We start from the raw sequence: 27,191 nt of genomic DNA, 5'->3' as shown, positions 1-27,191 counted from the left end.
CTCAGTGTGCCAGTCAAATGTTTCTAGAAACTTTGACAGAGTTTTCCGCGATAGGGCTCCATCCAGTGACGTCACCCATATGTGAGGATTATATCCTGCTTGTCCTGGGATAAAACGTGTTCTGCAGGATGGAGTTTGGATTTTGGACAAAGTTGGGTTACCTGAATACTTTTATGCCCACAAATTTTGGGCAATTTTGTAAGGAGTCATTTATGTGCATAAATGGCTTTCAAAATTATCCCTTAACATGTCCCTAAAAGTCAGTGCAAATATTATAGAGAAATTACAACTCCAACTGGATGAATTGGAGGACTAGTACAAAGATAGAGTTTTTTTCGTTGAACTGCCATTCAGTCCACCCACAACAGCCCCCTCACTCACCTGCCCTTCTTCCCAGCCTATTCACCTTAAAAAAAAATAAAAATAAAAAGACCACGCATCAACCCATGCACTATCCCAGACTCCACTGCCATCCATTGAACCAGGCTTCACCCTTTCAAAAATCCTTACACTTCCTCTGCCCACCCTCCATCCCCACTTCCCCCACCCTCCCCATTCATCCATTCTGTTTTCCAATCATCCTTTCATTCAATGCTCTGTGAATCAATCTGAGGTAGCAGCCATATCTTGGACATGGGAGGGAGACTTATCAGGGCACTCACATGTTTTCTAAAGAGGTCTGCATGAGGTCCTAGCTGGGGGTCTGCTTCTCGTACAAATTGCATCACATCCTCCACAGTCCAGGAAGAAGGATCCCGGCAGCAAATCTTGGAGGGATCCTGCGGCACCAAATACCTGTCCGAGCCTAGGAGAGGAACAAAAGTAAGAGAGAACCAGCATACTTTTCTCTCTAAATTTCAATCTTAATCTCCTCTTATCTCAAATCTTAAATACAAGTCCAAAACAAAAACTGGCAGACAGCAATATTCACCTTTGATCAACAAGTGATAAGCAAAAGACATCTTCACAAGCAAGGAATACACAATGAGCAAAAAGAAAAACCTCAAACACACTGCAATGCCTTTAATTAAGTATCTCACACATATACAAAAGGAAAGATAGACTGAACTTAATAAGCAAATAAACAAAGCTATAACAAAAGGATGAAAAAGGTAAGTTTATGGAGTTAAGCCCCAAGTGTAAACCAGGAAAGGTGAAGAAAGGTTAAAAGCCCTTTTTTTTTTTTTTTTTTTTAAATTTAAACTGTTTGTTACAGTTATCCACAATACAAAATATATAATAAACCAACTCATTAAAAAACATAACTGTTTCTCCTCTCAACAAACCTCCCCTGCCATCAAGATAGAAGTGTGACTCCTTCCACAGTTCAAAGGGCTGCCACATTTTATGGAAGGTTGACAACCAAGTCCCTTCTAATCACTGCAAGCTTCTCCATCATGCAGACTTATACAAAGACAACTGAAGAGAGAGAAAAGATTGGAGCTAACGTTCTCTTCCTCAGGGCAGCTACCTCGCACCGAGCTGCTATTAAGAATCTGTAAAATAAGCATATTTGAGGCAGTCTCCATTATGAAATTAAAGATGATGCTTTCTGGATCCAAATCTACTGCGATATGTATCATCTGTTGTATAACTCTCTGAAAAGCTTTCCAAAAAGTAACAACTGTATATGGCTCATTGTTCCCACCTCCCTACATCCCCTCCAGCACTTAGACACCTGACCAAAAGGTTTTTGCAATCAGGATGGAATGAGATATCTTGTAAACATTCTCCACTAAAAGGGCAGAGATGAAGATTCAGGAATACATCATCTTATATCCTCCCAGTACTCTACCTCAGAGCTTCTTTATGCCTAAGTTTACTCAAGGTTGCATGACCAAATACTTATAAATCTTCAAAATGACAGCCTTGAAACCCAAGGGCTTAGTTCACAGAATTTCAAAACTTGTTCTGGCTCACTTCAACCGATCCTTGTTCTGGCCCACTTCAACCGATCATGCTGAATTTGAAGATAGGGATAAATTCTCTTTATAAAGTACAGATCTGCCTAAGTGCTGCAAAACATCACCACTCTTTCGCAGAGTTGTCCTAAACTATAAAGACACTGCTGTTTCCATCTATAAAAAATCACTCCGTCAACCCTGGAGAAAATTTACACTGAGGAGAAGAAGAGATCTCAGCGGCCATCTTCACATCTTGCATGTGCCATTCTTCATGCTCCTCACTTAGATCCACTCTCTGCAAGGGCCGTCTTGCCTCTTACAAAGTTTTAGTAGTAAATGCAGCTCCCCTGACAGTGAAGCTTTGGCCAAACAGAAAAAGTCATTTATACTGAACATTGCATCTCTTCAGCACATCTGTTATCTCCTGGAAGTCTTTTAGAGTAGCAGCTGATAAATCGCCAACAATCTCCAACTTATGAGACTCCCAATAGAAAGCGCACAGCCCTCTTGCTTTGTCCATCAATTTTTCTTTGACTGGAATGTCTTGGAGACAAACAATATCTCATGGTAAATTCTGGCATCACAGTCCCAATTGTGGGAAATCTTAAGGAGTTATTTAGCTTGCGGAAGAGTACTGTACCGTGATAGAAAAGAATAAAGCAGAGGAATCACTGATATTAGTGTAATTATTTGATATAAGGCCTACAAGTTCTGAGAATAAATGCCATTTTTCTTAGCCTGCTTGTAACAAAAAACAAGTCCCGAGATCAGATATACTGAAAGAGCAGTTACTCAGAAAGGCTAACTGTGCAGATACCTGAGGAAAACAGGACATTAGCCTCTAGGCCACAACTAGCTGCTTGTTGCTGATGAGGCGCTAACTGTCCGTTCTCACAACACATGGGGAATGGCCAGATAAGAAAACTAGAGCAAAGGTCACAAGAATTAACTTAAAAAGACCTACTTCAAACTAACTGTTTGAAATCAGAGGAAAACCTTTGGAACATTATCAGTGGCTAATGAAGTGACTGATAAGCTGTTCTGATTTCCCAATGCGCGTTGTGTTCCCAGATTTTCAAAATACATCACACTGGGAACTGTGAGGAAAATATTGTGTACATATTCTTTAATACAAACTTTAATCTTGTATGCTATTATTGCTTATTCTCAGACTTATAAGTAAAACCTCTATGCTTATAAATGTGTGTTTATAATCTGACAAAATCACCAATTTTTCCAACCCATTACACCAATGCCCTATGTTCTCTCTCAATTTGAATTTGTACAGGGTCAGGCATCTCCACTTCACCACCTTCCAATAGCACCTTACCAATTTTCTGCACCACTTCCACACAGTAAGTGTATTCACTAGTTTCTGGCAGACCCCGAATGCGATTATTATTTCAATGGGCCCAATTTTCCAAGTCCTCCAGTTTTTCCTTTGTTCTACATTAGATGTTTCCAGCTCTTTCACACAAGACTAAAGTTCCACCAACTTCCTGGATTGCTTCTCTACTCGCTGCTCAACCTCATCCACTTGGCCCCCAAATTCAGCCCGGGATTCATCATTCTGCTATAAATACAGCGGAATGATGGCCCGCGGGAAAAAAAAAGGGGGGGGCCAAAAGTATGCAGCCAGCCACATCTCAGTGGTGTGTTTTTGGCCGCTGCGGTTGCAGCCTGGCCGCACACTTTCACCCCCATAGACCATGGGAAAAGGTGTTATTTCCCACGGTACTGCTGGCAATAAAGGCCGCACGCACGCAATAACAGCACATCACAGTTTAAAGAATGACCCTGACAGTGAGGTCATGACGCAGCTTGGAGAAGGTTCCCAAGATTTCACCCTTTACTGCAGCTATGTCCCTCTCTATCTCTCGGAACGATGCTCCTATCTCCACTCGGGTGAAATCTTTTTCATCCTGAAATAGCTTACTTGCATTTTCGCCATTTTCCTCGGAGTACGAGGGTGATCTTTCCCATGTGGTACAACTGCTGGACTCCAAACCGAGAGTTTGTTTCACCTACACTAAAATAATGTTTATGTTCGGCAGCTTCCCTTTGCACTGACATCTCTCCCTCAGTGTCACACAATCCCCAACACCGGCAAATATCACTGCTGCGGCTTATAAATGCAGAAATTTAGGTTTAAATTAGTGCCTCTGACCGGAACTCACTGAATAATGCTGCTATGTTGTGCAGAGACATCACATCTCCTGAAAAGCCCTTCAAGTGGGAATTCATTTTTGTGAAATGACACAAAAGATCTAAAATGCTCAAAAAACCCAAGAGCATCAACATCTTTATAAACGATGCAGCACTTGGAATAAAGGAAAAGTGGCTACCAAAATTACCTCATCCTGCATGGTGAGGAACTTTTTCCTACGAGCCTGCGAAGACAGAGCATCTTCAGGAAACATTTCTACACAAAGGGATATATAAAAAAAAATATATATCATCTTTCAAATGAAAATAGGTTTTGAGAATGAGATTTTTACTCTGTTGTAATACCATTTCAACCAAGAAACTTTAGACAGAGGCAAAACAAGAAAATCTGTGGATCGATTAGATATATTCAAAGTAGATATCTATTTCAGAGGGACTGGTCAGTCCCTCTGCCTTTTCCTGAGTATCACCTTACTCTTCCATTCAGAAATATAAAAAGCCCTGGCAATCAGGCAGCTAACTCCCTAGAGTACTTAATGACTTCCACTAGGTAAGGGAAAAATAGGTCAATACGAGTAAGAATCTAGTTTAGAAAATGAACAAACCTTTAGTTCTTATTTTTAACACAGTTTTCCAGATTGATGCCAGTACATTTTCTTTCTTTGGGAACTATACATCCCTTGTAACCTGCAAATTTTTTCTTCAACAGTCACCACATGGTATCCTTTTATCTCCATCATATATGAAAATAACATTTTTAATCCTAGAGATATATCTTGCCCTGATGCTCTCATCCCAGTAGACACAGAATAATTCAGTCATCATCTATAAAGCCTCTAATGATCTCCTCTACTTCCCCAATCTCTCCCTCACAGCCCACCAATAAAGCAGAGCCAGGGGACAAGTCTGATTCAGCAATCAACAGATTGGTAGTCTCTACAAAACTTTTTGAGCTGTACTTCCTCCCCATCCTCCTTGATACTCAAGAGTTCTCCACGATCACCTTGGGATCACTGGTTCTCTCTTCATCAGGGACCTCCACAGCCGCAGTAGTCCCTGCAGTCATCTCAGGTTCTTCCATTGCAGCAGCTCCATCCACTCAATGCCATGGCCACAGCAGAACATCTATTGATAAATTGCCATCCAGGGATCCAGATATCACAATCCCCACTGGGGACTCCGGAAACAGCTGGTGTGGCAGATCTCAGGTGCTTTGCCAGAGGCAGACAAAAATTTGCAGACACACAGATCAGAAACAACAAATGCTGCCCATGTCAAAAATATCAGTCAGATCTGCACTGCCTCTGCTATTGCCCAGAAAACAGTTATTAGAACATAAGAATTGCCATACTGGGTCAGACAAAGGGTCCATCAAGTCCAGTATCCTGTTTCCAACAGTCGTCAATCCAAGCCACAAGTACCTGGCAACTACCCAAACATAAGACAGATTACAAGCTACTATTGCTTATTAATTACTGTCATAGCAGTTTATGGATTTATCCTCTAGGAACTTATCCAAACCTTTTTTAAACCCAGTTACACTAACTGCTGTAACCACATCCTCTGGCACCGAGTGAAAAATAATTTTCTTCGATTTGTTTTAAATGAGCTACTTGCTAACTTCATGGAGCGCCCCCTGGTCCTTCTATTATCTGATAGAGTAAATAACCAATTTACATTAACTTGTTCAAGTCCTTTCATGATTTTGTAGACTTCTATCATATCCATAGGATTAACAATTGTAGGGGATAGCATGGGGTAGACAGGAAAAGAAACAACCCAGGGTAGCACATGACACAGTATCCAAACAGTTGATGTCATCTTTCTCCCCTCCAATTCTATTTTATAGACAGAGTCTCATGGCCATGGCTACAGCCAACTCCCCCTCCCTCCCACAACTCCATTTGCATTCTGGAAGAAGTGTGTGAGGAGCCATGCCATGAAACAAAATTAGCAGGAAGGTTGAACTGAGTGCAAGACTAAGTTGGCACATGCTAACAGTCCTTGTAGCAGTCAAGACCCTCCCCCATCTCACCCTACACATGACCCAGTGCAGGGAAACTGGGAACAGAAATATGTCCACAAACACAGACACACAAGACAGAGTGCCCCACAAACAAGATGCAAGACAGATACAGAACAAACAAAATAGGTGGCCACACCACCAAATGAACAAAGAAACAGAATAAGGTAATCACAAACAAGGGACTATAAAAAGAACAGAAAACAAAGCAACAAACAGAAAACCAAACAAGAGCTAAGGCAAAGGTCAGAGAGCCACAATGGCCACAACATGGAATGCAGAAGACTCCAAGATGAGGCAGGGAGAAGGTGGTGAAGCAGGCTTGTAAGGATGTGGCAGCGTTGTGTCATTGCTGCTAACATGGCTACCAGCAGGACATCCGAGCAGTAGGAGCTTGGAGGACTAAAGCAGCATGAAACATAGCCCACTGACTGCCCCTGCTAGCAGGGAGATAGCACTGCAGACAGTCTTCACAGAAACCACATGTGAACATGATCTAATTCACATCAGAATGTAGGAGGAACCTGTATGATCTCAAAAGCTCCTATAGGTCATCAACTCTGAATAATTCTTATTTTTGGCCAATAAAAGCCATCACAACCTGTATTAGTGTCATCATCTAATGAATCTTATTTCATTAAGACAATACAAGAGTTCAGCTCTACACAAGATGACCTTTCAATAGTAATTAAAAGTACATATTAAGAAAAGATTTAGGGAGAGTAAAGAGAAGCACTATATCAGAACAGGGAATCTAAAGGAGGAGGTTCGAATTTATCCTTTCAGCAAGGAGTAGAAGAGGATCCCTTTATAGCTCTGCATTGCACATTTGCAAATATTATATTCCTTTCCATGTAGAGACTAGGACTACAGTGACTGCCTGTGACCGACAAACCTTAAAAGACATTTCAAGCGATGCTCTAAGCCCAGTTACTAGATGCTGTACAAGGTTCTTAAGCTGCACACCGTGTCCTAAGATCCTAGATGCCCAGAGATTATTATACCTCATTTGGTGCACTGTCCCACCCATGGCCACGGAGGTGGGGGGCATGCAGCAGCACCATCAGGTTCACCATATAGCCTCAAACTCAAAGGGCACCTCAAAATTTAGACACTTGTTAATTTGTCATCGCTTTTATTTTTATGACAACTAGGGGCCTCAAAAGCTGCAGATGGCCGGGATCAATCTAGAGCTCTGGTCCCACCCACACTACACTGCATCCTAAACAAGTGCATTCACTCACAAACCAACAATCTCCAGCCATATATAAAGGTTCTCTCTTATCCTCCCATAACTTGCATCAAAAGGTACTACAAAAGAAAATTGGTTCTTACCTGATAATTTTTGTTCCTGAAGTACCATGGATCAGTCCAGACAAGTGGGTTTATGCATCCCTACCAGCAGATGGAGGCAGAGAACAAAAACTTTGAGGCTCTGCTGCATAACAGAGTGCGCCACCTGCAGTCCCCCAGTATTGATCTCTGCCCAAGGCCTCCGGCACCAAAGGACTACAAACAGGCAGGGGTTACCAACCCCCCGATGGCCCAGCCCCAACTGAGGGATGACCCATGAAGGTGCCTAACACCTCAGGGAACAACAAGTCTAATCCAAAATCTTCTCCTCTGAATTCTTTTTACTAAAACTAGTCAGACTGCAAGTTTGCACCTCTACCATCTGCTGGAGACAGAAATACTGAGGGACTGAAGGTGGCACTCTCTGTTATGTAGCAGTGCCTCAAAGATTTTGTTCTCTGCCTCCATCTGCTGGAAGGGATACATAAACCCACTTGTCTGGACCGACCCGGGGTACAGGAATGGCCAGTGAACAGTCCCAAAGGTTTTCTCTTTCTTACCCCCTGAGCTAAGTCTCCGTATGGTGGCAGTGTTGCCCTGAGTAAGGCTTGAAGGTTGGTGCAGATGTCTGTATCCTGCAGACCGGTAATCTCTGCAACTTCTGCTGGGACTGGAGGAATTGACTGAATTCAAGGCAGAATCCATGGGGTCCAGACGTGGTTCTAGGGATCCCAGCAGGCCATCATCCAGAACAAATGTTTCACCTATAATGGACCACATCATGGTGAGATCTGGAGGCATATACATTCAGCACTCGCCAAGTAAATAAATACAATGTCTGTGCGTCTTATGGAGCGAATATAAAAAAAACCAACCTAAAAATCTAACTACAACCCCCCACCCTCCTGACCCCCCCCCCCCCCAAGACCTGCCAAATTAATTTACTACAACCCCCCAACCTCCTGACCCCCCCCCCCCCCCAAGACCTGCCAAAAGTCCCTGGTGGTCCAGCGGGGGTCCAGGAGAGGTCCGGGAGCGATCTCCTGCACTTGGGCTGTCGGCTGCCAGTAATCAAAATGGCCCTCCCCAGACTCGAAAACAAAATGGGGACAAAAAAAAATGTTATGCACTCCCCTAATTTGCTCCATAAGATGCACAGACACCAGAGGACAGAGCATGTTTAGCACACAATTTTTTCTATTTTTTTATTTTTTTTAATTTTCCCCCTCTGAATCCTAGGTGCGTCTTATGGAGTGAAAAATATGGTATAAGTCTATGGGACAGTGCTTAAAATTTTGCATTGCGAATGATCGGAATATCCAGCACTTGCACTATCATGTGTGTTTCCCATTAAATGAAACAGTTTGACTTTTGTGTAAGGACAGATTGGAGCAGCCAAAAAACGAATGAAAGAAAGACTACTAGACCCATCAAGAGATCTGATCTGTCGACTATGTATGATGTAGAATCGCATTGACAGTGCACAAAAAGCTCTATAAGGTAAACATATGTCAACAGAATAAGATGAACACACGTCACAATACAGTAAAGAACGTCCTTGCCCCAAATGACAAGAAAGGGAGACACATGGGAGATGACAATGGGTATAATTATTTTTCCTGCTTTTTCAGTGCTTCAGAGGGTTTACAATCTAACAGTCTGATTCACTTTAATGAGCTACCACTTTACCATGCATTATTTATTTAGTACTTTTTTATACCGACATTCATGATATAGATCATATATCTGTTTACATGGAACAAGGGGTTATAACATTAATATTAACGTAGAAGAAGAGGCAAAGTTACAATAAAACAAGGGCAATGGAACTGGGGAGATGAAAGAGGCCAGAGGCAGAAGGTGAACTTGGTAACTATAACAAATAATATACAGGGTAGAAATGGAGTGCACTGATTGTGTGGCCTTAGTCTATGAACTGTGGAATAGCTGAGACGGGCATGAGTTAGGGGAAGGCTTGTTGAAACAGCCAGGTCTTGAGTTTTTTCCTGAAAGTCACCATGCAGGGTTCCTGTCTGAGATCTGAGGGAATAGCATTCCAGATGGCTGATCCCGCTGTCGAAAGGGCCCTCTCTCTAGTGGCTGAATGATGGGTGGATTTGGTTGAAGGGGCGTGCAGAGATCCTTTGTAGGTATTATTAGAGAATATGTCCCATTAGAAACAATAGGAGTGGCAGTAAATAACTCACAATAAAGTAGTACCACACTTTAGAGAATCAGCCTGTAAGTTTGGCCCCAGGGCAATGGAGTGAGATACGACTTGTCCAAAATCACAAGGAGTGGCAGTGGGTTTGAACCCTGGTTTCCCTGCTCTAACTACTAGGCTACTCCTCCACTCCTATCAGAATGGTGTAGACAGCTGGGATTCATCATAAGAGATTGACATGGCAACATAGTAGATTAGGATGAAGACAGAGCAAAAGCTCCCCATGGGTCACCTCCTCCAGCAGCTCTCTAGTGGTGATCCAGGAGGAAAGCAAAAAAACATGTATGGCAGGTTCCTCTCAACAGAAGAGATACTTTCAGGGTCTCAACCATCATTCTCCTTAGATCAGTACTATGACAGAAAACACTAGGGCACATATTCGCTGCTAGTGACACTGTTTTCTACAGAAATTTAAAAGCATACTAACAAAAACATACGAATATAAGAATTAACCTGACTGGAAAGGATATGGGTGGGTAGGAGAGAAAATGGGGGTATAAAATCAAACTATTACAGTATGTTTTCATTATTGACATTACTTATTATTGCGTAATAGCAATGGAACTTCACTATGTGTGCTGGTACAATAAAAAAAATAAATTAAAAATAATTTTTTTTTTTATATTTACATTTTTATTAAAGTCAGGACAAGCATACATGCAGAACACAACATATCAATGTTAACATCAATCCAAGGCCATTCATATGTACCTAGTCAGAATACAACTAATGGCCAAAGTGCCAACAGTTTTTGATCCAGTAAGTTATAAAAAATAAAAAACCAAAAACATATATATAAGAATTGCTATGTGGGTCAGAGCAAGATCCATCAAGTTCAGCATACCAACCAAAACAGTGGCCAAACTAGGTAAAAAAATGCCTGGATACCTGGCAGATCCCATAAAATAGATCTAAGGAGAAATTACTACTTACCTGCTAATTTAATTTCCTTTAGTAAGCGCAGGTCAATCCCAAACGAGTGGGTTATGCACCTCTGCCAGCAGATGGAGACGGAGCAAAGCTGACATCACAGCCATATAGTCCCGCCAGTATTCTCTGGAAAAGCCAAACTGTGGACAAAACTGATTATACTTTAACACTATCAACAGCCAACGATTTATGTTTATCAACCAACAAGAACACTGAACTCAGCCAAACAAAGGAACATATCTAGCAAACTAAGGACTTGAGAAGCCACTTACCAATTTTCAATGAAAAGCAAGAATCATCTTTTGTGCAGCTCACCCTAAAAAAGGCTAACCACAAATTCAAACATCAGCAGCCAAGGAAAGGAAATTATCAGATAAGTAGTAATTTCTCCTTCCTTAGTGTTCAGGCAGGTCAATTCCAATGAGTGGGATGTACCAAAGCTAATCTCGAAAAGGGATGGGAGGCTGCCAACAGTCCAGTCAATACCACCTGTGCAAACATGACATCCACCCTAGCCCTAATATCCAAGCAATAATGTTTAGAGAAAGCGAGCAAAGATGACCTTCTTAGTGGGAAGGAAGGGGAAGGAAGGGAAGATGAGTGAGTGAGGCAGATAGAAAGGTAAGATGGGGAGAGGAGGTGAGGGAATGAGAGACATTCTTACTCTTCCTCCCTTCCCTTTTGCAGCTTGCCTCCCTCACACCTCCTGTCACCTATCACATCATCATGGTCATCTTTCGCCCACTGGAGGTGGTACTCTTGCGGACCGGTCTTTGCCAGGCCATTGTGGTCCTCTTCACCCTTGCAGGCAGGTCTTGAATGTGCCGTCATGCTTCTGCTCCTTTGCCCATGGGGGCTGTGATCCTGGCAGACATCATCACACCGCTACAGTTCTTTTCATGTGCTTACAGGGGAGGGGGGTTGTGTATGTGGAATACTTGCAGGCACATCTTCACCACGATACCATTGTTTTGCTCATGTGCCCGCAGGGATGGAATCTCCACAGACAGGTCATCAATGCGCTGCTGTGGTGTTGGACAGCTCTTTTGGTTGAGTCTGAGTCCAAAGTGGGTGGGCCACAGCCCACCTGTGGCTACGCCACTATGTGCCCTCGCCCAGGGAACCACTTCTAATGTGGCAGCCATCAACTCCAGGACTTGCAGATAAGACCCCACGGTCAAACACAGAAGAACTTGCAGCATCAATATGTGGATCTGAGACTCCACCAGAAAAACTCTGCCCCATCTTGTATCAAATTGAATTTTGAGATACTCCAGGGTCTGAGACGGCTGTAAATTGCTTTTGGACCAGATTCACCACCAAGCCTAGTTCCTGTAGCAAGCAACCAGCCTGCGGGAAGCCTCTCTTCCACGGTCTTGACTCGAATGAACCAGTCGTCCAGATAAGTGTGAACTAGAATGCCCTCCTTGAGGACAGCTGCCGCTACCGCCACCATGATCTAGGAAAAAGGTCCTGGTCACTCCAGCTACCCTGAAAGGCAAGGCCTGAAACTGGTAATGACGATCCAAATTAGCAAATCATTGGAACCATTGATGTTCCCGACAGATGGGAATATGCAGTTACACCTCTCTCAAATCCAGTGATATAAGGTACTTCCCTGCATGAACTACCATGATGACAGAACACACCTTTTCTACCCTGGAATGTGTGACTTATAGTGAATTGGTGCCTTTGAGATCCATTTTGTCATGCCCATACTGGAATAATGGCCTGCGATTCGGGAATGGGAATCACTTTTTCAGGTTTAACAGCCGTTGTAATGTCACTTCCACTTCTAAGGGAAATTATATGGAGAGAACATGAAGGCATCCGGAGGAATATGAAGAAATTCTAGCACATACCCATCCCAAATAACTTTGAGAATATATTGATCCACCTGTGATTAAAAAAGGGATAGATGCCACTGCTCTCCTGAACCAACAGATGAGTCTGCAAACCTTCAATGGAAGACCAAGGGGCTCCACCTCCAGAGTCTGCTTCCTTTTGGGGTCCTATGGGGTGAAAGGACAGACCTGCAGAAGGAATGGGACCTCTGAGAAGAACCTCCCCTATAAGGTCGAAAACACCTCAAAGGTTTTGCTTTAGGATAGCCTCAATCCTCCTATCCTGAGCATCCTTCAGTGCCGCACCCCCTTCTGCCGGGATGGTGATATATTGCATGACAGAATACATCAAGGTATCCACCTTAGGGAAACACAACTGCTCTCTGGCCTGTGGATTCAAGGGGTATTAACCCACCAAGACACGTCCTTCTTTAAAAGCCACCTCTAGCGCACTCCATTCCAGATCAATCAACTCCCGGATTGCATCCAGAAGGGGGGGAAGGAAACAAAAAGCCTTGCGTACGGTGACCAAAAAAGGAACCACCTTCTGCATCCTCAAGGAGTCTGGGCCAGCCACTCCGAGGGTCTCCAAGGCCTTAGAGATCAAACTCGACAACTCATCTCTATGAAAGAGAGTTTGATATGGCTCCAAATCTGGGTGAATGTTCCCCACCACCATCTGTATCATCCTGATCCACATGCATGTGAGCTTAGTCAAGCTGAATTGCACTACAGCACTTGATCGCGGAGTCAGGCGGAGGAGCACTTGAAGCGCACAGACCAACCTTAGTAGGCAATGCTGATTCAGACTGGCCTTGTAGAAGCGTTTGCAATCTCTGGAAGAATTCTACCCAGGAAAAGGATGACTGGTCTATTCTAGGCCCCATAGGCCTAAATCTGACATCCTGAGAGCCAGCGGCTCAGTCAAGGGAAGGGACACTCCCATTATCTCTCCCTCAGTCCACTTTCCTCATACCTTAGAGATGGACCATCGAAGGCAGATATCAGAAGAGGGTAAATCTCTCTGAGCATCCAGGCAGCGCTGACACAGGCTTAAAGAAAGCTCCGGCTGAATGGTCCTGATGTGGCATGCAGCACAAATAGATAAGCGCTTAGGTCACGAGCGCCATAGCTGTTAGCATGCAGAATGATAAAAACTCACACCTAGAATAAGCGGGCATAAATCCGCGCCCAAAATGGATGCACAAAAACTGTGTGCATAAAAAATGAGTGTGCAAGTATACGCTTCTAGGACACATGTCCAACTAGGTGCCCAGTATAAGCAGGATGCACAAAACAGGCACACATGTGCCAACGGCCCACAACACAATATACATGAAAACACCTTGCCGCCTACCACGCACCCAAAAAAGAGGCCTGCAAGCAGGAGCTAGCTAAATGGCTGCTCAACCCGTCATGCATGCACTGCCTCCTCATCTCACCAAACTCTCCAGAGACATGAGTGGGACAGCCGAATGTAGAGGTAACAGACCTCTTTCTCCTGATTACATTCTTCTCTGTGACAAAGTTGGGTGTACAACTAGGCACGTCCAAGTGTGCTGACGGTCTGAGGCAAAAAAGGCGAAACTCTCCTCATGGCCTACCACGCGCTAAGAGGAGAGAAGCTTGGAAGCAGGGTCTAGCCAAATGGCTACTCAACCCACCGTGCCTGCACTACCTCCTCACCTCACCGAATTTCCCAGAAACATGAGCAGGACATCTGCTGGAAGAGGTGCATAATTCACTGGTGTGGATTAATATGTCTGAATGCTAAGAAATTAAATTTTTTTTTTGGTCCACACCAATCAAGGCTACTAGACTGAGGGACCACACTGTATCACTTCAGGAGGCAAGAAATGTCAATATAAACGTCTTGTCTTTCTGTTATCTCCTTCAGATTCCTTCTTTTTACTCATAGGCAATCCCCAAAGAGAACTGCATGTCCACCATCTGCTGGAGACGGAAAATACTGGTAGGCTGTCGTCGGGGTGGGACTATATAGCTGTTCTGTCAGATTTTGCTCTGCCATCATCTGCTGGCAGAAGTGCATAACCCACTTGTTGGGACTGACCTACCTGAACGCTAAGGAAAAAGCAAGTTTGCTTACCGTAAATGGTATTTCTGTAGATAGCAGGATGAATTAGCCATGCTGTCTGGGACGTCCTCCAGCATTCTCAAGGTGGAGCTTCTCCTAGCCGTTACAGAGCTTTGCTCTGTGCGGCTGTGCGCGTCCTCCCGCATGATCCAGTGCCCTCGTTCCCCTCAGTCTGTAATATAGCAGAACAGAAAAACCATATGTAATGGATACCCACCAGGGCTGTCCAGGGAGGCAGGTGGGTCCACATGGCTAATTCATCCTGCTATCTACGGAAATACTGTTTACTGTAAGCAAACTTGCTTTTTCCCGTTGATAGCAGGGCTGAATTAGCCATGCTGTCTGGGAATACCCAGCCCCCAGCTTGCGCCTCTCGTACTGACCGATATGGGCCCCTGGCACACTGCTTCGACTATGGCGAGCCCAACCTGTCTTACTGTGGACAGTTGTGAAGAGTCTTCACTGCATGAAGTAGTCCAAAACTGCCACACCCAGCACCGCATCTGAGGATGTTTGCTGGTCCAGGCAGCAATTGAACGTAAAGGTTTGCAGTGTCGACCATGTTGTGGCCTTGCAAACATCTAGTAGCAGCACAATACGAAAGATGAGCAATTGAGGTTGTTACTGCTTGGACCTGATGTGCCTTCACTTTGCTAGGAAGTGACGTTGAACACTTGGAATAGCAGAACTGGATGCACTGAGAAATCCAATTCAAAATAGTTCTTTTTACCACTAGAAGTCCAGGTGAATTTGGATTAAAGGAGATTAACAGCTGCGAGGCTCTGTGCTTGTCATGCATTCTTCACTTGTAGTACGCTAACGCCCTTTTGCAGTCCAGGATATGCAGACGCTCTTCTTCCATTTTTGTGTGGTTTAGGGAAGAATGTTGGTAGCGTGATAGTCTGATTAAGGTGGAACACAGAGACCACCTTGGACAAGAAGGAGGGATGGGTTCGAAGGGTCACCTTGTCATAGTGGAACTGCAGGTAAGGAGGGTAGTGTACTAATGCTTGTAATTCGCTAACTCTCCTGGCAGAAGTCAGGGCTATGAGAACCACCACCTTCCAGGTTAAATATTTAACGAGACAATTATCCAGTGGTTTGAATGGTGGCAACATGAGCTGTTCTAACACCAGACTCACATTCCATGGCCCAGGAGGTTTGGTTACTGGGGACCTGAGGTGCAGGAGGCCTTTCATGAAACGAGAGACCAGCAGGTGATTAGATACTGGAAAGTCGTTGAGTGGCCGGTGATAAGCTGCTATCGCACTTACATGGACTTGTACTGAGGCAGTTGCCAATCCCAGCTGGTAAGGCGTGTGGAGATAACCCAGCAGGGTTTCAGGCGAACGAGTCTATGTGATGGAACTGGCACCAGCTGGAATAGAGCTTCCACTTGAGTTGATACTTTCTCCTTGTGGAGCCCTTGCGCGAGGAAATCAGTATATTTTGGACTGCCGTCGACACCCCTTGTTCAGTCAGTATTGTCCTTTCAACCTTCAAGCTGTAAGATGGAGCGAGGATTACCTAGGGTGCAAAAGACAGCCCCCTCCTGTGATAGATTATCCGGTCCCTGTCCCAGTGGAATGGGAGGAGCTATTGACAGACTGAGGAAATAAGCATACCACGGTTGATGAGGCCATGCTGGGGCTATCAGAATGAAGTCAGCAACATCCTCTATGCACTTCTGGATAGTGCTTGATAGATGCAGGATTGGAGGGTAAGTGTAGAAAAGGCCCTTCGACCAAGGAATTAGGGAGACGTCCTGTGCAGACCTCAGTGGATTCGGAAATACAGAACAGAATCTGCATACCTTTCTGTTGTGCGCTGTCACAAGCAAGTCCATGGTTGGGGTACCCAATGGGCGAAAATGTAGTCTGCCACCTTTTGGATCAGCGACTATTCATGTGGATGGAAGATCCTGCTTAGACCGTCCGCTTTCTCGTTCGCTACCCCGGGAAGATAGGTGGTGTGCAACGCGATTTAGTGTTGGACTGCCCAATCCAGAAGGCGCATCGCTTCTCTGCACAGCTTCCATGACCCAGACTTTCCTTCCTGGTTTAGTAGAACATGGCTACCTGGTTGTCCGTGTGAACCTGCCCCGAACCTGGTCTACAAAGGTTAGAAGGGCATTTCGAACCGCCTGAAGCTCCAGGAGGTTTATCTGTTGAGCTCGGTCTGTCGTAGACTATAAGCCTTGCTTTTTAAGGTGGCCCAAGGTGAGGAGCTCCCCATCCTTTGTGTGAAGCGTCCAAGGTAAGGATGTGACTGATTCCGAAATAAGGCGCCCCTCATGAATGTTTGCGGTTGCAGCCACCAGGTTTTGTCCTTCCACACAGTTTTGGGTGAGGCGAACTATGTCCAATAAGGGCTGATGGTATTGTGTCCACTGCGCCTTGAGACCCCATTGGAGGCGATGCATGTGTAACCTGGTGTGTGGTGCCATGTGACCTAAAATGGTGAGGACCTATGGGTAGAAGGTTGTGGGTTTGCCTGCAATCATCTGGCCAGTGGGCGTAGGGTTTCTGCCCTTTCGCTTGGTAGGGACGCTCTGCTCAATATCACGTCGATTCTTGCTCCAATGAACTGCAGGCCCTGCGTTGACTGGAGATTGGACTTTTCGTGATTTATCACCAGACCCAGCACTTGCAAGCAATCAATTGATTCTCCTAGATGCTTCTGTAGGGTCAGGATGTCTGAGGCTACCAGTAGCCAATCATCCAGGTAAAGAAACAGTTGGATCCCCTTCCGTCAGAGGTAGGCCACCACCACTACTAGCCGTTTGGAAAACATCCTGGGAGTGGAGCACCTTGTTACTGGTAGTGTTGAGGTCCAAGATGGGACGAAGGCCTCCCGATGTTTTGGGGATGAGGAAGTATGAGGAATAGCACCCCTTGTTCCGTTGTTACGGTGTTATTACTTGGATGGCCTGTTGAACGAGCAGTGTAGATAGCTCTGCTTGCAGGAGTTGAGGATTTGCCCCCCCCCCCTTGTGGAAAATGGTTGGCTGGGGGAAGCGTGGGGATACATTTGACGTTGAGTTGGTAACCTTTGAGAGTGATGTCCAGCACCCAGCGGTCGGATGTTATTGTGGACCAGGAATTAAACTGTGCTATTCTTCCCCCACTGCAGTTGGCGGGGGTGGCCCTGTCGGCCTTAAAAACTTTGTGGGGGCTTCGGGGTGGGGGTAGTTGCTTGTTGCTGTTGGTATTGGATTCTGGGTCTGCCCCTCTGCTGTTGTTGCTGAGGCTGCTGGAATGCCGGGTAGGGGCGGAACGGGCATCATTGGAAGGTGGGCTTGTGATAGGCTGAATAATACGTCCTTGCACTCACAGACTGGTCCACTGGGGAGACTAAGGACATGACCGCTACGTTTTGTTCTTTCAGCTGCGAGACAGTTTCTCACAGCTTGTCCCCGAAGAGGTTGTCCCCTCTACAGGGTAGGTCCGCCAGTTTTTCATGTACATCCTCCCTAATGGTGCTGACTCTCAGCCAGGTTAGATGCTGAGCCGCTATGGCAGATGCGGAGGAGGTCTCAATGTCTCAAACGATTCGTAAATGGTGCGGGGGAGGTGTCACAATCCCTCTTCCATGTCCAGCACCTGCTGCAGAAGCCCAGTGCCTGACGAACCCTCTCCGAACAGGGAGGCACTCAAAGATACTGGGTGATGTAGAATTGGTGTTGCTGTATCTTGGCCCCCAGCATGGCGGTCTGGAAGGATCATTTCCCAAAGCCATTTAGATAACTGTTGTCTTTCCCTGGAGCCGTACTGGAGTGGAACCTTGTCTTTTTAGCCTGTTTCATAGCGGATTCCACTACGATGGAGGCATGCAGGAGTTGAGGAGATGTGTAGTAAGGGGATTTTCTCATCCTAAACTTTATATCTATTTTCCTGGAGGTCGCCAGGGTAGAGAATGGGGACTCCCAACTTTTCTCTAAGACCGCAACACTGTGGGAGGGAAGGGCCGTCAATTCGGCTGGCACCTCAAAAATCTTCAGTAAACACAGGACTTCAGCTCTTGGATCCGGAACCTTTCTGGTTTCTATATTGAGCTTTGCTCCCACCTCTTCTATGAACTTCAAATAAGACAGATCTGGTGGGGAGGGCTCAGGCAGTTCTTCAGGTGGGTCCAATGGCAACTCGGTAGATGACCCTGGAGAACTGGGAGGTGAGTCCTCCAAGTGTGAACTTGGTTGGGGAGAGAATTGTGATGGATGCGACCTTCCTGTCCTTGGAACCTTTTCCCCTGGACTTTGTGCAGTCGATTCATCCCCTGGAGGGCCCTCTTCGGAAGACGGGCTAGCCGGAGGTACAGCCTGGTCACTGGGATCCAGGGATGCAAAGAGCCCCATGAGAACTGCTGAAATCTGCGAGATTGCTTGCTCAGCTAGGTCTTTCTTCTTAGGAGATGAAGGAACCCACAGCTTTGATTGCTTGGCCTTCCGCCCCAAGGTGGGTTTCTGCCCCCCCAGAGGTGCTAGGGATGGCAGCAAGCAATATATCATAATTGGGTCTCGGGACCGGTGGGTGCAAGGGGCCATCACTTGTGGAAGTTTGGCTTCCTTTGAGTGGTTCCTGCAACTGCGGAGACCTCCTTTTTTGTTTGGAGACCAAGGAGATGTCCAAATAAACTCAGAGAGGAGAAGGAAGAGACCTTGGAGTCCGAGGAATCCGATAATGAGGTGACATCCGAGAATCCTATCTCTTGCATCTCCTCCCGTGTGTTTTTGGATACTTGCCAGGTTCTTATGGCCTGGATTGGCCACTGTTGGAAACAGGATGCTGGGCTTGATGGACCTTTGGTTTGATCCAGTATGGCATGTTCTTGTAACACTCTCTCCAGCTCAGTGTTGATGTTTGTGACCCGATTCCACTCTGTGTGGTGCATAGACTGCTTCAAAGGTTGCATCAAGGATTTAGGCCTTGAGTGTGTCGATGCAAGTTCCCGCTGAAAGCCCTTGGGGGTACAGTGTCCCGGCGCACTGTGTCATGCATCGGTACATCGATCCTCCGACGCATGCGTTGTACGATCTGGTTTCAATGCTGAAGCCAGCATTGCTTTCCTAGGATGGTCAGAGCTCGTGAACTCCTGCATCTGTTTTAACGCTTTTGGCGTCATGTCAAGCGGGCGGTGCCTATGCTCTTGGCCCCTCGACGCACTGTCCGGGCTAGCAGTCCATGGCGCTTGTTGGAGCACTGCTGGGAGTTGGCAGCTTTGACTTTTTCATGCCCTTACCTTGGGGCCCCAGCAAGGAGGCCTTCTTTTGTTTTTTGGGGTGCTTCATGTTTTGTTCCGGGGAGGAGTGGGATTCTGATGGCAGGGCATAGGAGCCGTTGTTGCCCTCTTTCAGCCTCGCTATCTTTTGAGCCCGCTGTTGCTGGGCCCAGGGGAATATGAGACCACAGTTGCGGCATGCCGACTGGTCGTGGTCTGGGCCCAGGCAGATGTAGCAATAGTTGTGGCAGTTGGTGATCGACATCACCTTACTGCAGTGGCAATATTTAAAGCCAGGCGGTTTCGGCCCCATGGTAGCACTAAAAAGTGCCATTTTCTTCTTTTTTTTTTTGACGAGAACTCTGAGGGGAGTCAGGAGAAGAGAGCTCTGCGTGTGTTTGGCAGCATGGAAAGAACAGACTGAGGGGAACAAGGGCGCGGGACTGCGTGGGAGGATATGCACAGCCGCACAGAGCAAAGCTCTGTAACGGCTAGGAGAAGCTCCGCCTCGAGGCCGCCGGATGTCCCAGACAGCATGGCTAATTCAGCCCCGATATCGACAGAAAATTTCTGTTGCTTACTCCCAGGGATAGCAATAGCTTTCTCTATTCTCCCTGGACAATAATAAGTAATGGACTTTTCCTCCAGGAGCTTGTCCAAATTTCTTTTAAACCCCGCTATGCTAGCCACCTTGACCATGTCCTCTGGCAACAGATTCCACAGCTTGACAGTGTGTCGAATGAAAAAGTACCTTCTATGATTTGTTTAAAATCGGCTGGTTGTTAGTTTCAGTTTCCCAGAGTGGAATAGTTATCAAGGTTACAGGAGAGAAATTTTGAAAGCTTTTGTCATGGGTAAACACTTCCTGAAGACTGCCTCCCCACCACCCCTCACTACAGGTACCTTAATTTGCCCCCATAAAAAGAAACGTTAGGGAAGGGAAGGGAAGGGGACAAGACACATGCTGGTATCCAATCTTTAATTTAAAAACTGTATCCAATATTTTCCACTACATTACTATAGATCAGTGAATAAAACCGGCCACCTACAGTTTTCAGAGCACCATTTTTTGGACAAAATTACCATTTAGTTTCTTCCTATTTATATTCAGCTACATCTCCTTGGATCAGCACATAAAACCCAAGCAGAATATATCTCCTGATATTTTATCCTCCAGGAACTTATCCAGAATACATCGATATAAATGATTAGGCTCTTCTGTGCAATTTGGCAATAGGTGCTGGCCCTGGCGCAGGCCCTCAGGGGCAGGAGTCAGATGCAAAATTTTAGGCATCCAGGCACCCTGGATTTTCTTATCCCTAATTAGCATAATGTAATCATGTCCCTTAACTGAACCTTCTCTTTTATGAAGGAAATGAAATCTCTCTTGACAAAATGTTCCTTTAGGGCAGTTTTTCCCAACCTTTCCAAGCCCTAGGCATACATTAAAAAGATGTTCTATGGCACATCAGCCTCCATGCAGCAGGCAGTGTGGACATGGAGAATACTCATATGGCCAAAAGAAGAGCTAAGAAAGCATCGAAAGCCCCACCACTCTCTCTTCCAAATTTTAAAACAAAGGGAGAATGGGACAGAAACACATTCAAACTCATCATGAGGAACCTCTATATGCAAGTGCAAGATAAAGGAGAAGTTGGTGTGGTGTAGGCAGCTGGCACAGTTAATTACCTTGACTGCCATATGTGGCTGCCAGAGCTCCAGCAGCCAGAATAATACACCACCAATGGGCCTTATGTCATTCAGTCTGGGGTTAGCAGAGGCTGGAAAGACTCAGAGGAGACTGCTCAGGATGGGGGAAGATGAGGAGGTGCTATGTGCAATGTGTGCGCTGTGCACAGCGGAGCCCAGCTATGTCCTGCCTACTGTCTTGATTCCACACTCCAGGACTCATGCTGTAGCTAGGAAGAGGCAGCATGCATGATTTCAAATATTCTCAGAGAGGACCTCCTACATGTTTAAGAGTAAAAGCAGAGCCCGAGCATCAGGCAGTGGCGACTTTTCTGTGGCACATCTGATCAGGTCTGAAGGCCTGCTCTACATCCCTTTAATTTCAATTGCTTTTCTTTGGTTCTTTTATAGTTCTTGGTCTACAAGGTCACAAAATCCTTCTCCTGATCATTACTATACTGTACCAGCTCTCCCACACTACCCACTGCTGATCAATCCTGAGGTTTCCCAGCCTGGGCCAGTGCAACCCAACTAGATAACATAGGAGACCACCTAAGAAAACATCTGTCAAAGGGGAGGTAAAATCCACATCTCACTGCTCCTCCCTTTGCTGGCTACCAGTCCCTTTCCCTCCACCAGCCCTCTTCTTTTCTCCACCTGCTGTACCTTCTCTCTTAGCAGCTGTTCTTTCTTCCTTCCTTCCGTTCCCTTGACTATCAGTAACTGGGCAAAAACTAGGACAGGTTCAAGCCCATCAAGGTTAACCCAGGTCAGATGACAACCAAATAGAAAATATATTGTCATTTTTCAATCATTTATGCACTGGTTCTAGTACAACGTTATCCAAACGCTGAGGTAGAAATAAGGAACATCTGTGGATGAGCTGGGTTATTTCTAGTTAAGCAGAGCGCTGTGCTCACATTTAGAAGCACTCAGAGCAGGGATGTTTGTTCTCACTTTCCAAGAAACTCATGTTGGGGGTGGGAAAGGGTTGTGCTCACCGCCTGGCGAGGGGCCTCATGTTCCCTGTTGAGGATCTAGGAGAAAGAAGCCTGGACAGGCTCTGGACAGTCAGTAGCTGTGCTGTCTGGAAGGACTCAGGCCAGAGAGGGCTAACACTGTTTGGACTGGTTTAAGGCAGAGGGATGACTGTGCTCACCTTCGGAGGGGTGCCGGTCTTTCTTTGACAGCTTGGACGAGAGAGGAGTACTGTATGAAGGACAATCTGGTGAGTATCTCTTTGTACCTCGGCCAGGCCCATGAAAACTGCTCTCTATCGAATTGCTTCTGTCTGGGGAAAAAGCAAGCAGAACTTAGGGAAATTCATATCAGGGATTTCTGTTAGGATTAAGTACATCCATTAATATGCCTTCAGTATACTTAGGATTTATAGACCTCCTATCTGAACAGCATGGAAACATACTCCCTTGCAATTATTATGCACCAGATTACTGGAATAGTTTATACCCTCTACCTTCATATATAGTGTCACACCACATAGTGGATCTGTAATCAGATGGTTGCTACATGTTATCTGCCATAGTTTTCAGAATGCTAAAAATGGGATTTATAACGACTTTCCCCAATTACAATGGTGCCTACTGCCAATGGGAGGTCTCAGTTCATAGTGGAGCTTATTCTTATTCCCAGCTCACTGGCCATTAGGGATGTGCATTTCTTTCTTCTGTTTTAGCGGGTACATGCATACCTCACCAACTTTCTACTACACAAAAAAACCTATTATCCATGTACTTTTTAATAATGAGTTATGTGCATATCATCCTTTTTTTTTTGCATGTACCTGCCAAAAGAGAAGAAATGAATCAACATCCCTACTGTCCATGAGTATTCAGTCATGTTGGTGATCATCAGATACTCAGGACTGTGGCCAAGATTCTAGAATGATTAATATTTGGGAAACTTTTTACATTTTCTTTTAAATAAAGTTTGTCTTAAAGCAGTAAAAATAAAAACTAGATGCTTGCAGATAAATCTAGCTTTAACAGGAGCAGAGAACAAAAAGGCAGAGAGATTTATAGCAAATAAAATGGAATCAAACAACAACTTCTCACAGGCCCCATGCTAACTTCCTTTCATCGCTGCCATGATCCAGACAGAGGAGGAGCGAAACGGACAGAGTGTGTGTGGGAGAAGAAGGGCTGGACCTGGGAGTCACCCTCCTCCCACACCAGCTCTTTAGTGCCCACCTCCTTATCCAAGTACCAAATCCAGCCTTGGGCCTTCTTGCAACTCCAGGAAATAATCTAAAGCTGACCCTCAGCAACACAGTGGATAAGGAAGGTTAAAAATAATTTATTTTATTTAAAATCATCTTCTGGCTGAACAGGAAAAGAGTAGCAACTTTCCAGGAATCCATGGAAACAGAAAAAGTTAAAGCAGGACCAGTTCTTCCATTATGAGAAATAGGCAGTTGCCTAGGATGCCAAAATGGAGAAATTACTTACCTGATAATTTCGTTTTCCTTAGTGTAGACAGATGGACTCAGGAGAGATGAGTTTATGCTCCCCTGCCAGCAGATGGAGATGGCGACAGGTTTCAAAGCTGACGTCACCCTACATACACTCCTGCAGTGACCTCAGCCCTTCAGTGTTCTCTTCAAAAGCCACTGTGGACATACTATCAAAAAAATTTGATTAAAAACGGATAACCGTAACTGTGCACAAATAAACATTGAACCCCAGTAAGAATACAGATGCCCTAATCTAGGGACTGGATAAGGGCTTACCCGTAATCTCTTGGAATCAATATCCACTCCACGGGCGAATCCTTGGCACCGTTCTTGGGCAGCCATGGGCGGGATGCTGAGTCCATCTGTCTACACTAAGGAAAAGGATATTATCAGGTAAGTAATTTCTCCATTTCCTAGCGTGTAGCCAGATGGATTCAGGACCAATGAGATGTACAAAAGCTACTCCTGATCGGGGCGGGAGGCTGCCCGTGGTCCGGTTAACACCGCCCTTGCAAAGGCTGCGACCTCCTGGACCTGAACATCCAGGCAACAGAACCTGGAGGTGGTGTGCAAGGAGGACCATGTCGCTGCTCAGCAGACATTGACAGGAGACAGCAGTCTAAGCTTCCGTCCATGAAATTGCCTGAGACCTGGTGGAATGAGCTTTAACCTGAAGGGTAATGGCTTTCCTGCCTCCACATAGCCTCCTGTGACCACCTCCTTAAACCAGCAAGCTATGGTAGCCCACGAAGCTGGTTTGCCCTGCTTCCTCCCACTGTGAAGGACAAAAAGGCAGTCCGTCTTTCAGACCGGTTCTAAAACTTCCAGTTACCGCACCAAAATCCTACTGACATTCAAATGGGAGGAGGCGGTATTCTTCCGTGCCCTTGTGCTTATCTAGGGATGACAATGAAATGGACTGATTCAAATGAAACTCCGAGACTACCTTGGGCAAGAAGGATGGAATGGTACACGAAGCTGTAACACTCCTGGAGTCATGTGGAGGAACAGTTCCCAACACAATGCCTGTAGTTCAAATACACGACGTGTTGAGCATATAGCCACAGGAAACACAGTTTTCAGGGTTAATAAATGCAAGGAAAGACTGCGCAGTGGCTGAAGGGAGGGCCCTTCCAAAAACTCCAATACTAGATTAAGATTCCACAAGGGAACCGGCCACCATAGGAGTGGCCGGAGGTGCATTATACCTTTCAGAAAACGGGCCATGTCCGAATGAGCCAACAGGCGGGTTCCGTTCACCACGCCCCTGAAACAGGAGAGCGCCACTACCTGGACCTTCAAGGAGATAAAGCGTCAAACCTTTATTCAAGCCATCTTGCAAAAATTCCAGAATTAGTGGTATTTTGACCGTCCGATGGGAAACAGTGTTCCTCGCACCAGGCTTCAAATACTGTCCAGACCTGCACATATGCTAGGGACGTTGAGAACTTCCAGGTACAGAGTAAGGTGGCAATTACTGCTGCCGAATATCCTCGCTTCATTCAGGTGAACCCTCTCAAGGGCCAGATTGTAAGACAGAATCGAGTCGGATCCTCATGAAGGACTGGTCCCTGCTGAAGCAGGTCCCTGTGCGGTGGGAGGCCCAGGGCGGTCTCCTCCAGGAGTCTCCGCATGGACGACTGGGCCAATCTAGAGCTACGAGTAGGACTAATCCCGTGGCGCTCGATTCTGTAAATGACCCTGCCCAGGAGGGGCCATGAAGGGAAAGCCTATAGTAGCTCCTCTTCCGGCCGGGTCTGAACGAGAGCATCGATCCCCAGGGTCAACTGATCTCTTCTTCATCTGAAGAATCGGGAAACCTTCGCATTGTGAGATGCGGCCAGCAGGTCGATGGTTGGGAGACCCCCAGCAATCTATCAGCTGAAAGGCTTTGGCCACCAATGCCCACTCTCCTGGATCCAGACTCTCCCTGCTTAGAAAGTCTGCTTTGATGTAGGAGACTACGTCTGTACAAAGGCTTGAAGGCCTTGAAAGAATTCCACCCAAGAGAAGATGGCCGGGTCCATGTCTAGCTCAGGATGTACTGGGGGTAGATGCCGCTAAATTTCCCTCTCCCATGGATGATCCAGTCCCGGGGTTACTCAGATTTGGGATACTTCTGGTTAAGGCAGTGGCTGACCCATCTTCTGAATGGGAGGAGCCGGGCTTAGCAAAGTCCAGGGAGGCCAGCTCTCCCTGGGCGTCCTCATAGTACAGACATAAGCAAGAATCCAGGTCAGACTGTGCAGCCCCTAATATGACAAGTAGCGGAGAGAGAAAGGCATCTATGGTTTTTGCTGCCAGAGCCATTGGCGACGGTAACTGCGTGTTCAGACAGCTCGTGCTTAAAATTTGCACACAGATTTCTGGTGCCTATGCAGGCTACAGGAAGACACGTACAACCCGTGCGCCCGACTTTATGTATATTCTGCACCTAGTACATTGTGTGCGTATATATGCACACAGCGTGTGCGCAGAACAGACTCGCACAGCACATACCAAAGCTCTATGGTGGGCAATACAGGCACAAAAAATGCGCGCAAGATGGTGCTGCCGTAGTCTACCATGCGGTGCACTGACCAAGCCTAAAGCGGGGCTTAGTCCACTGGGGGCCGCTCAACCCGCTAGGAAGCCCACTTTCACTTACCCCCAACGGCATAACGTCTGTATCGCATGCCAAGCAAGGAGACCGGAGGAAGACTTACTGAAACCTCTCCATCTCTGAATCAGGAGGACTTTTTTTTTTTTTTTTTAAACTTAGGTGGGCTCAGCGCTTACCGGCTGAATACAGAGATGGTCTCCGGCTGCTGGGGGGGGGGAGGGGTGGTGAAGGGTTTTGGCCGTCACTGCCACGCTCTGCTTCCTGCACCCGCTGCCTTTCAGCTGCTTCAGCAGCAAAGTCCACACCGGGAACTGGCTACCAGACCAAGGCACACCTCTGAGGGATCTCGGAAATCACTTCAGGAATTCTCAACTGGGGGAGGGACCTTTAAATATTGCCACAGGAGAGCAAGGCTCAATCTTTTCTCCAATTTAAAAGTAGAATTTCTTCTTCCAAAAGCATCTGCTGGAGACGGAGATATACTAAAGGGCTCCATGTTGAGCGCCCGCTATCCCAACGTGCGCCCAGGTACTTCTCCTGGGCGTGTGATTCTCTATTTAAATGAGGCTGTGCACTAATAAGGAGGCGCTAGGGACAATAGGTGGCTCTAGCACCTCCTTATTAGCGTTAGCAGGTCCAATAACCTCCGCTCAATTTTACAGACGTTGGTTTTTGAACCCACTAACAGCCACGGGTTCAGAAAACAGACGCCAGCAAAACTGAGTGTCTGTTTT

The 27,191-nt window shown here is 46.0% G+C and overlaps 1 protein-coding gene across 6 annotated transcripts in view; it reads right to left on the bottom strand.

Moving 5' to 3' along the window:
• The window catches only part of SCMH1 (Scm polycomb group protein homolog 1), a 114,289-nt gene that overhangs the window by 5,850 nt on the left and 81,248 nt on the right, over positions 1–27,191 (bottom strand). For 5 of the 6 annotated variants that reach the window (XM_029620027.1, XM_029620022.1, XM_029620026.1 and 2 more), the window contains 3 exons: positions 22,545–22,676; positions 7,947–8,150; positions 663–805 (listed from right to left, as the gene is read on the bottom strand). In XM_029620027.1, the coding sequence (XP_029475887.1) occupies positions 663–805; positions 7,947–8,150; positions 22,545–22,676 (479 nt within the window). Of the gene's footprint in view, positions 1–662; positions 806–4,258; positions 4,327–7,946; positions 8,151–22,544; positions 22,677–27,191 lie in introns of all 6 variants that reach the window. The other variant, XR_003859217.1, reaches the window with a different exon arrangement.

This window comes from Rhinatrema bivittatum, chromosome 11 (assembly GCF_901001135.1).
Source record: "Rhinatrema bivittatum chromosome 11, aRhiBiv1.1, whole genome shotgun sequence".
Taxonomy (NCBI): domain Eukaryota; kingdom Metazoa; phylum Chordata; class Amphibia; order Gymnophiona; family Rhinatrematidae; genus Rhinatrema; species Rhinatrema bivittatum.
Note: the sequence above shows the minus strand (reverse complement) of the source record. Positions and strands in the feature narration are given on the sequence as shown.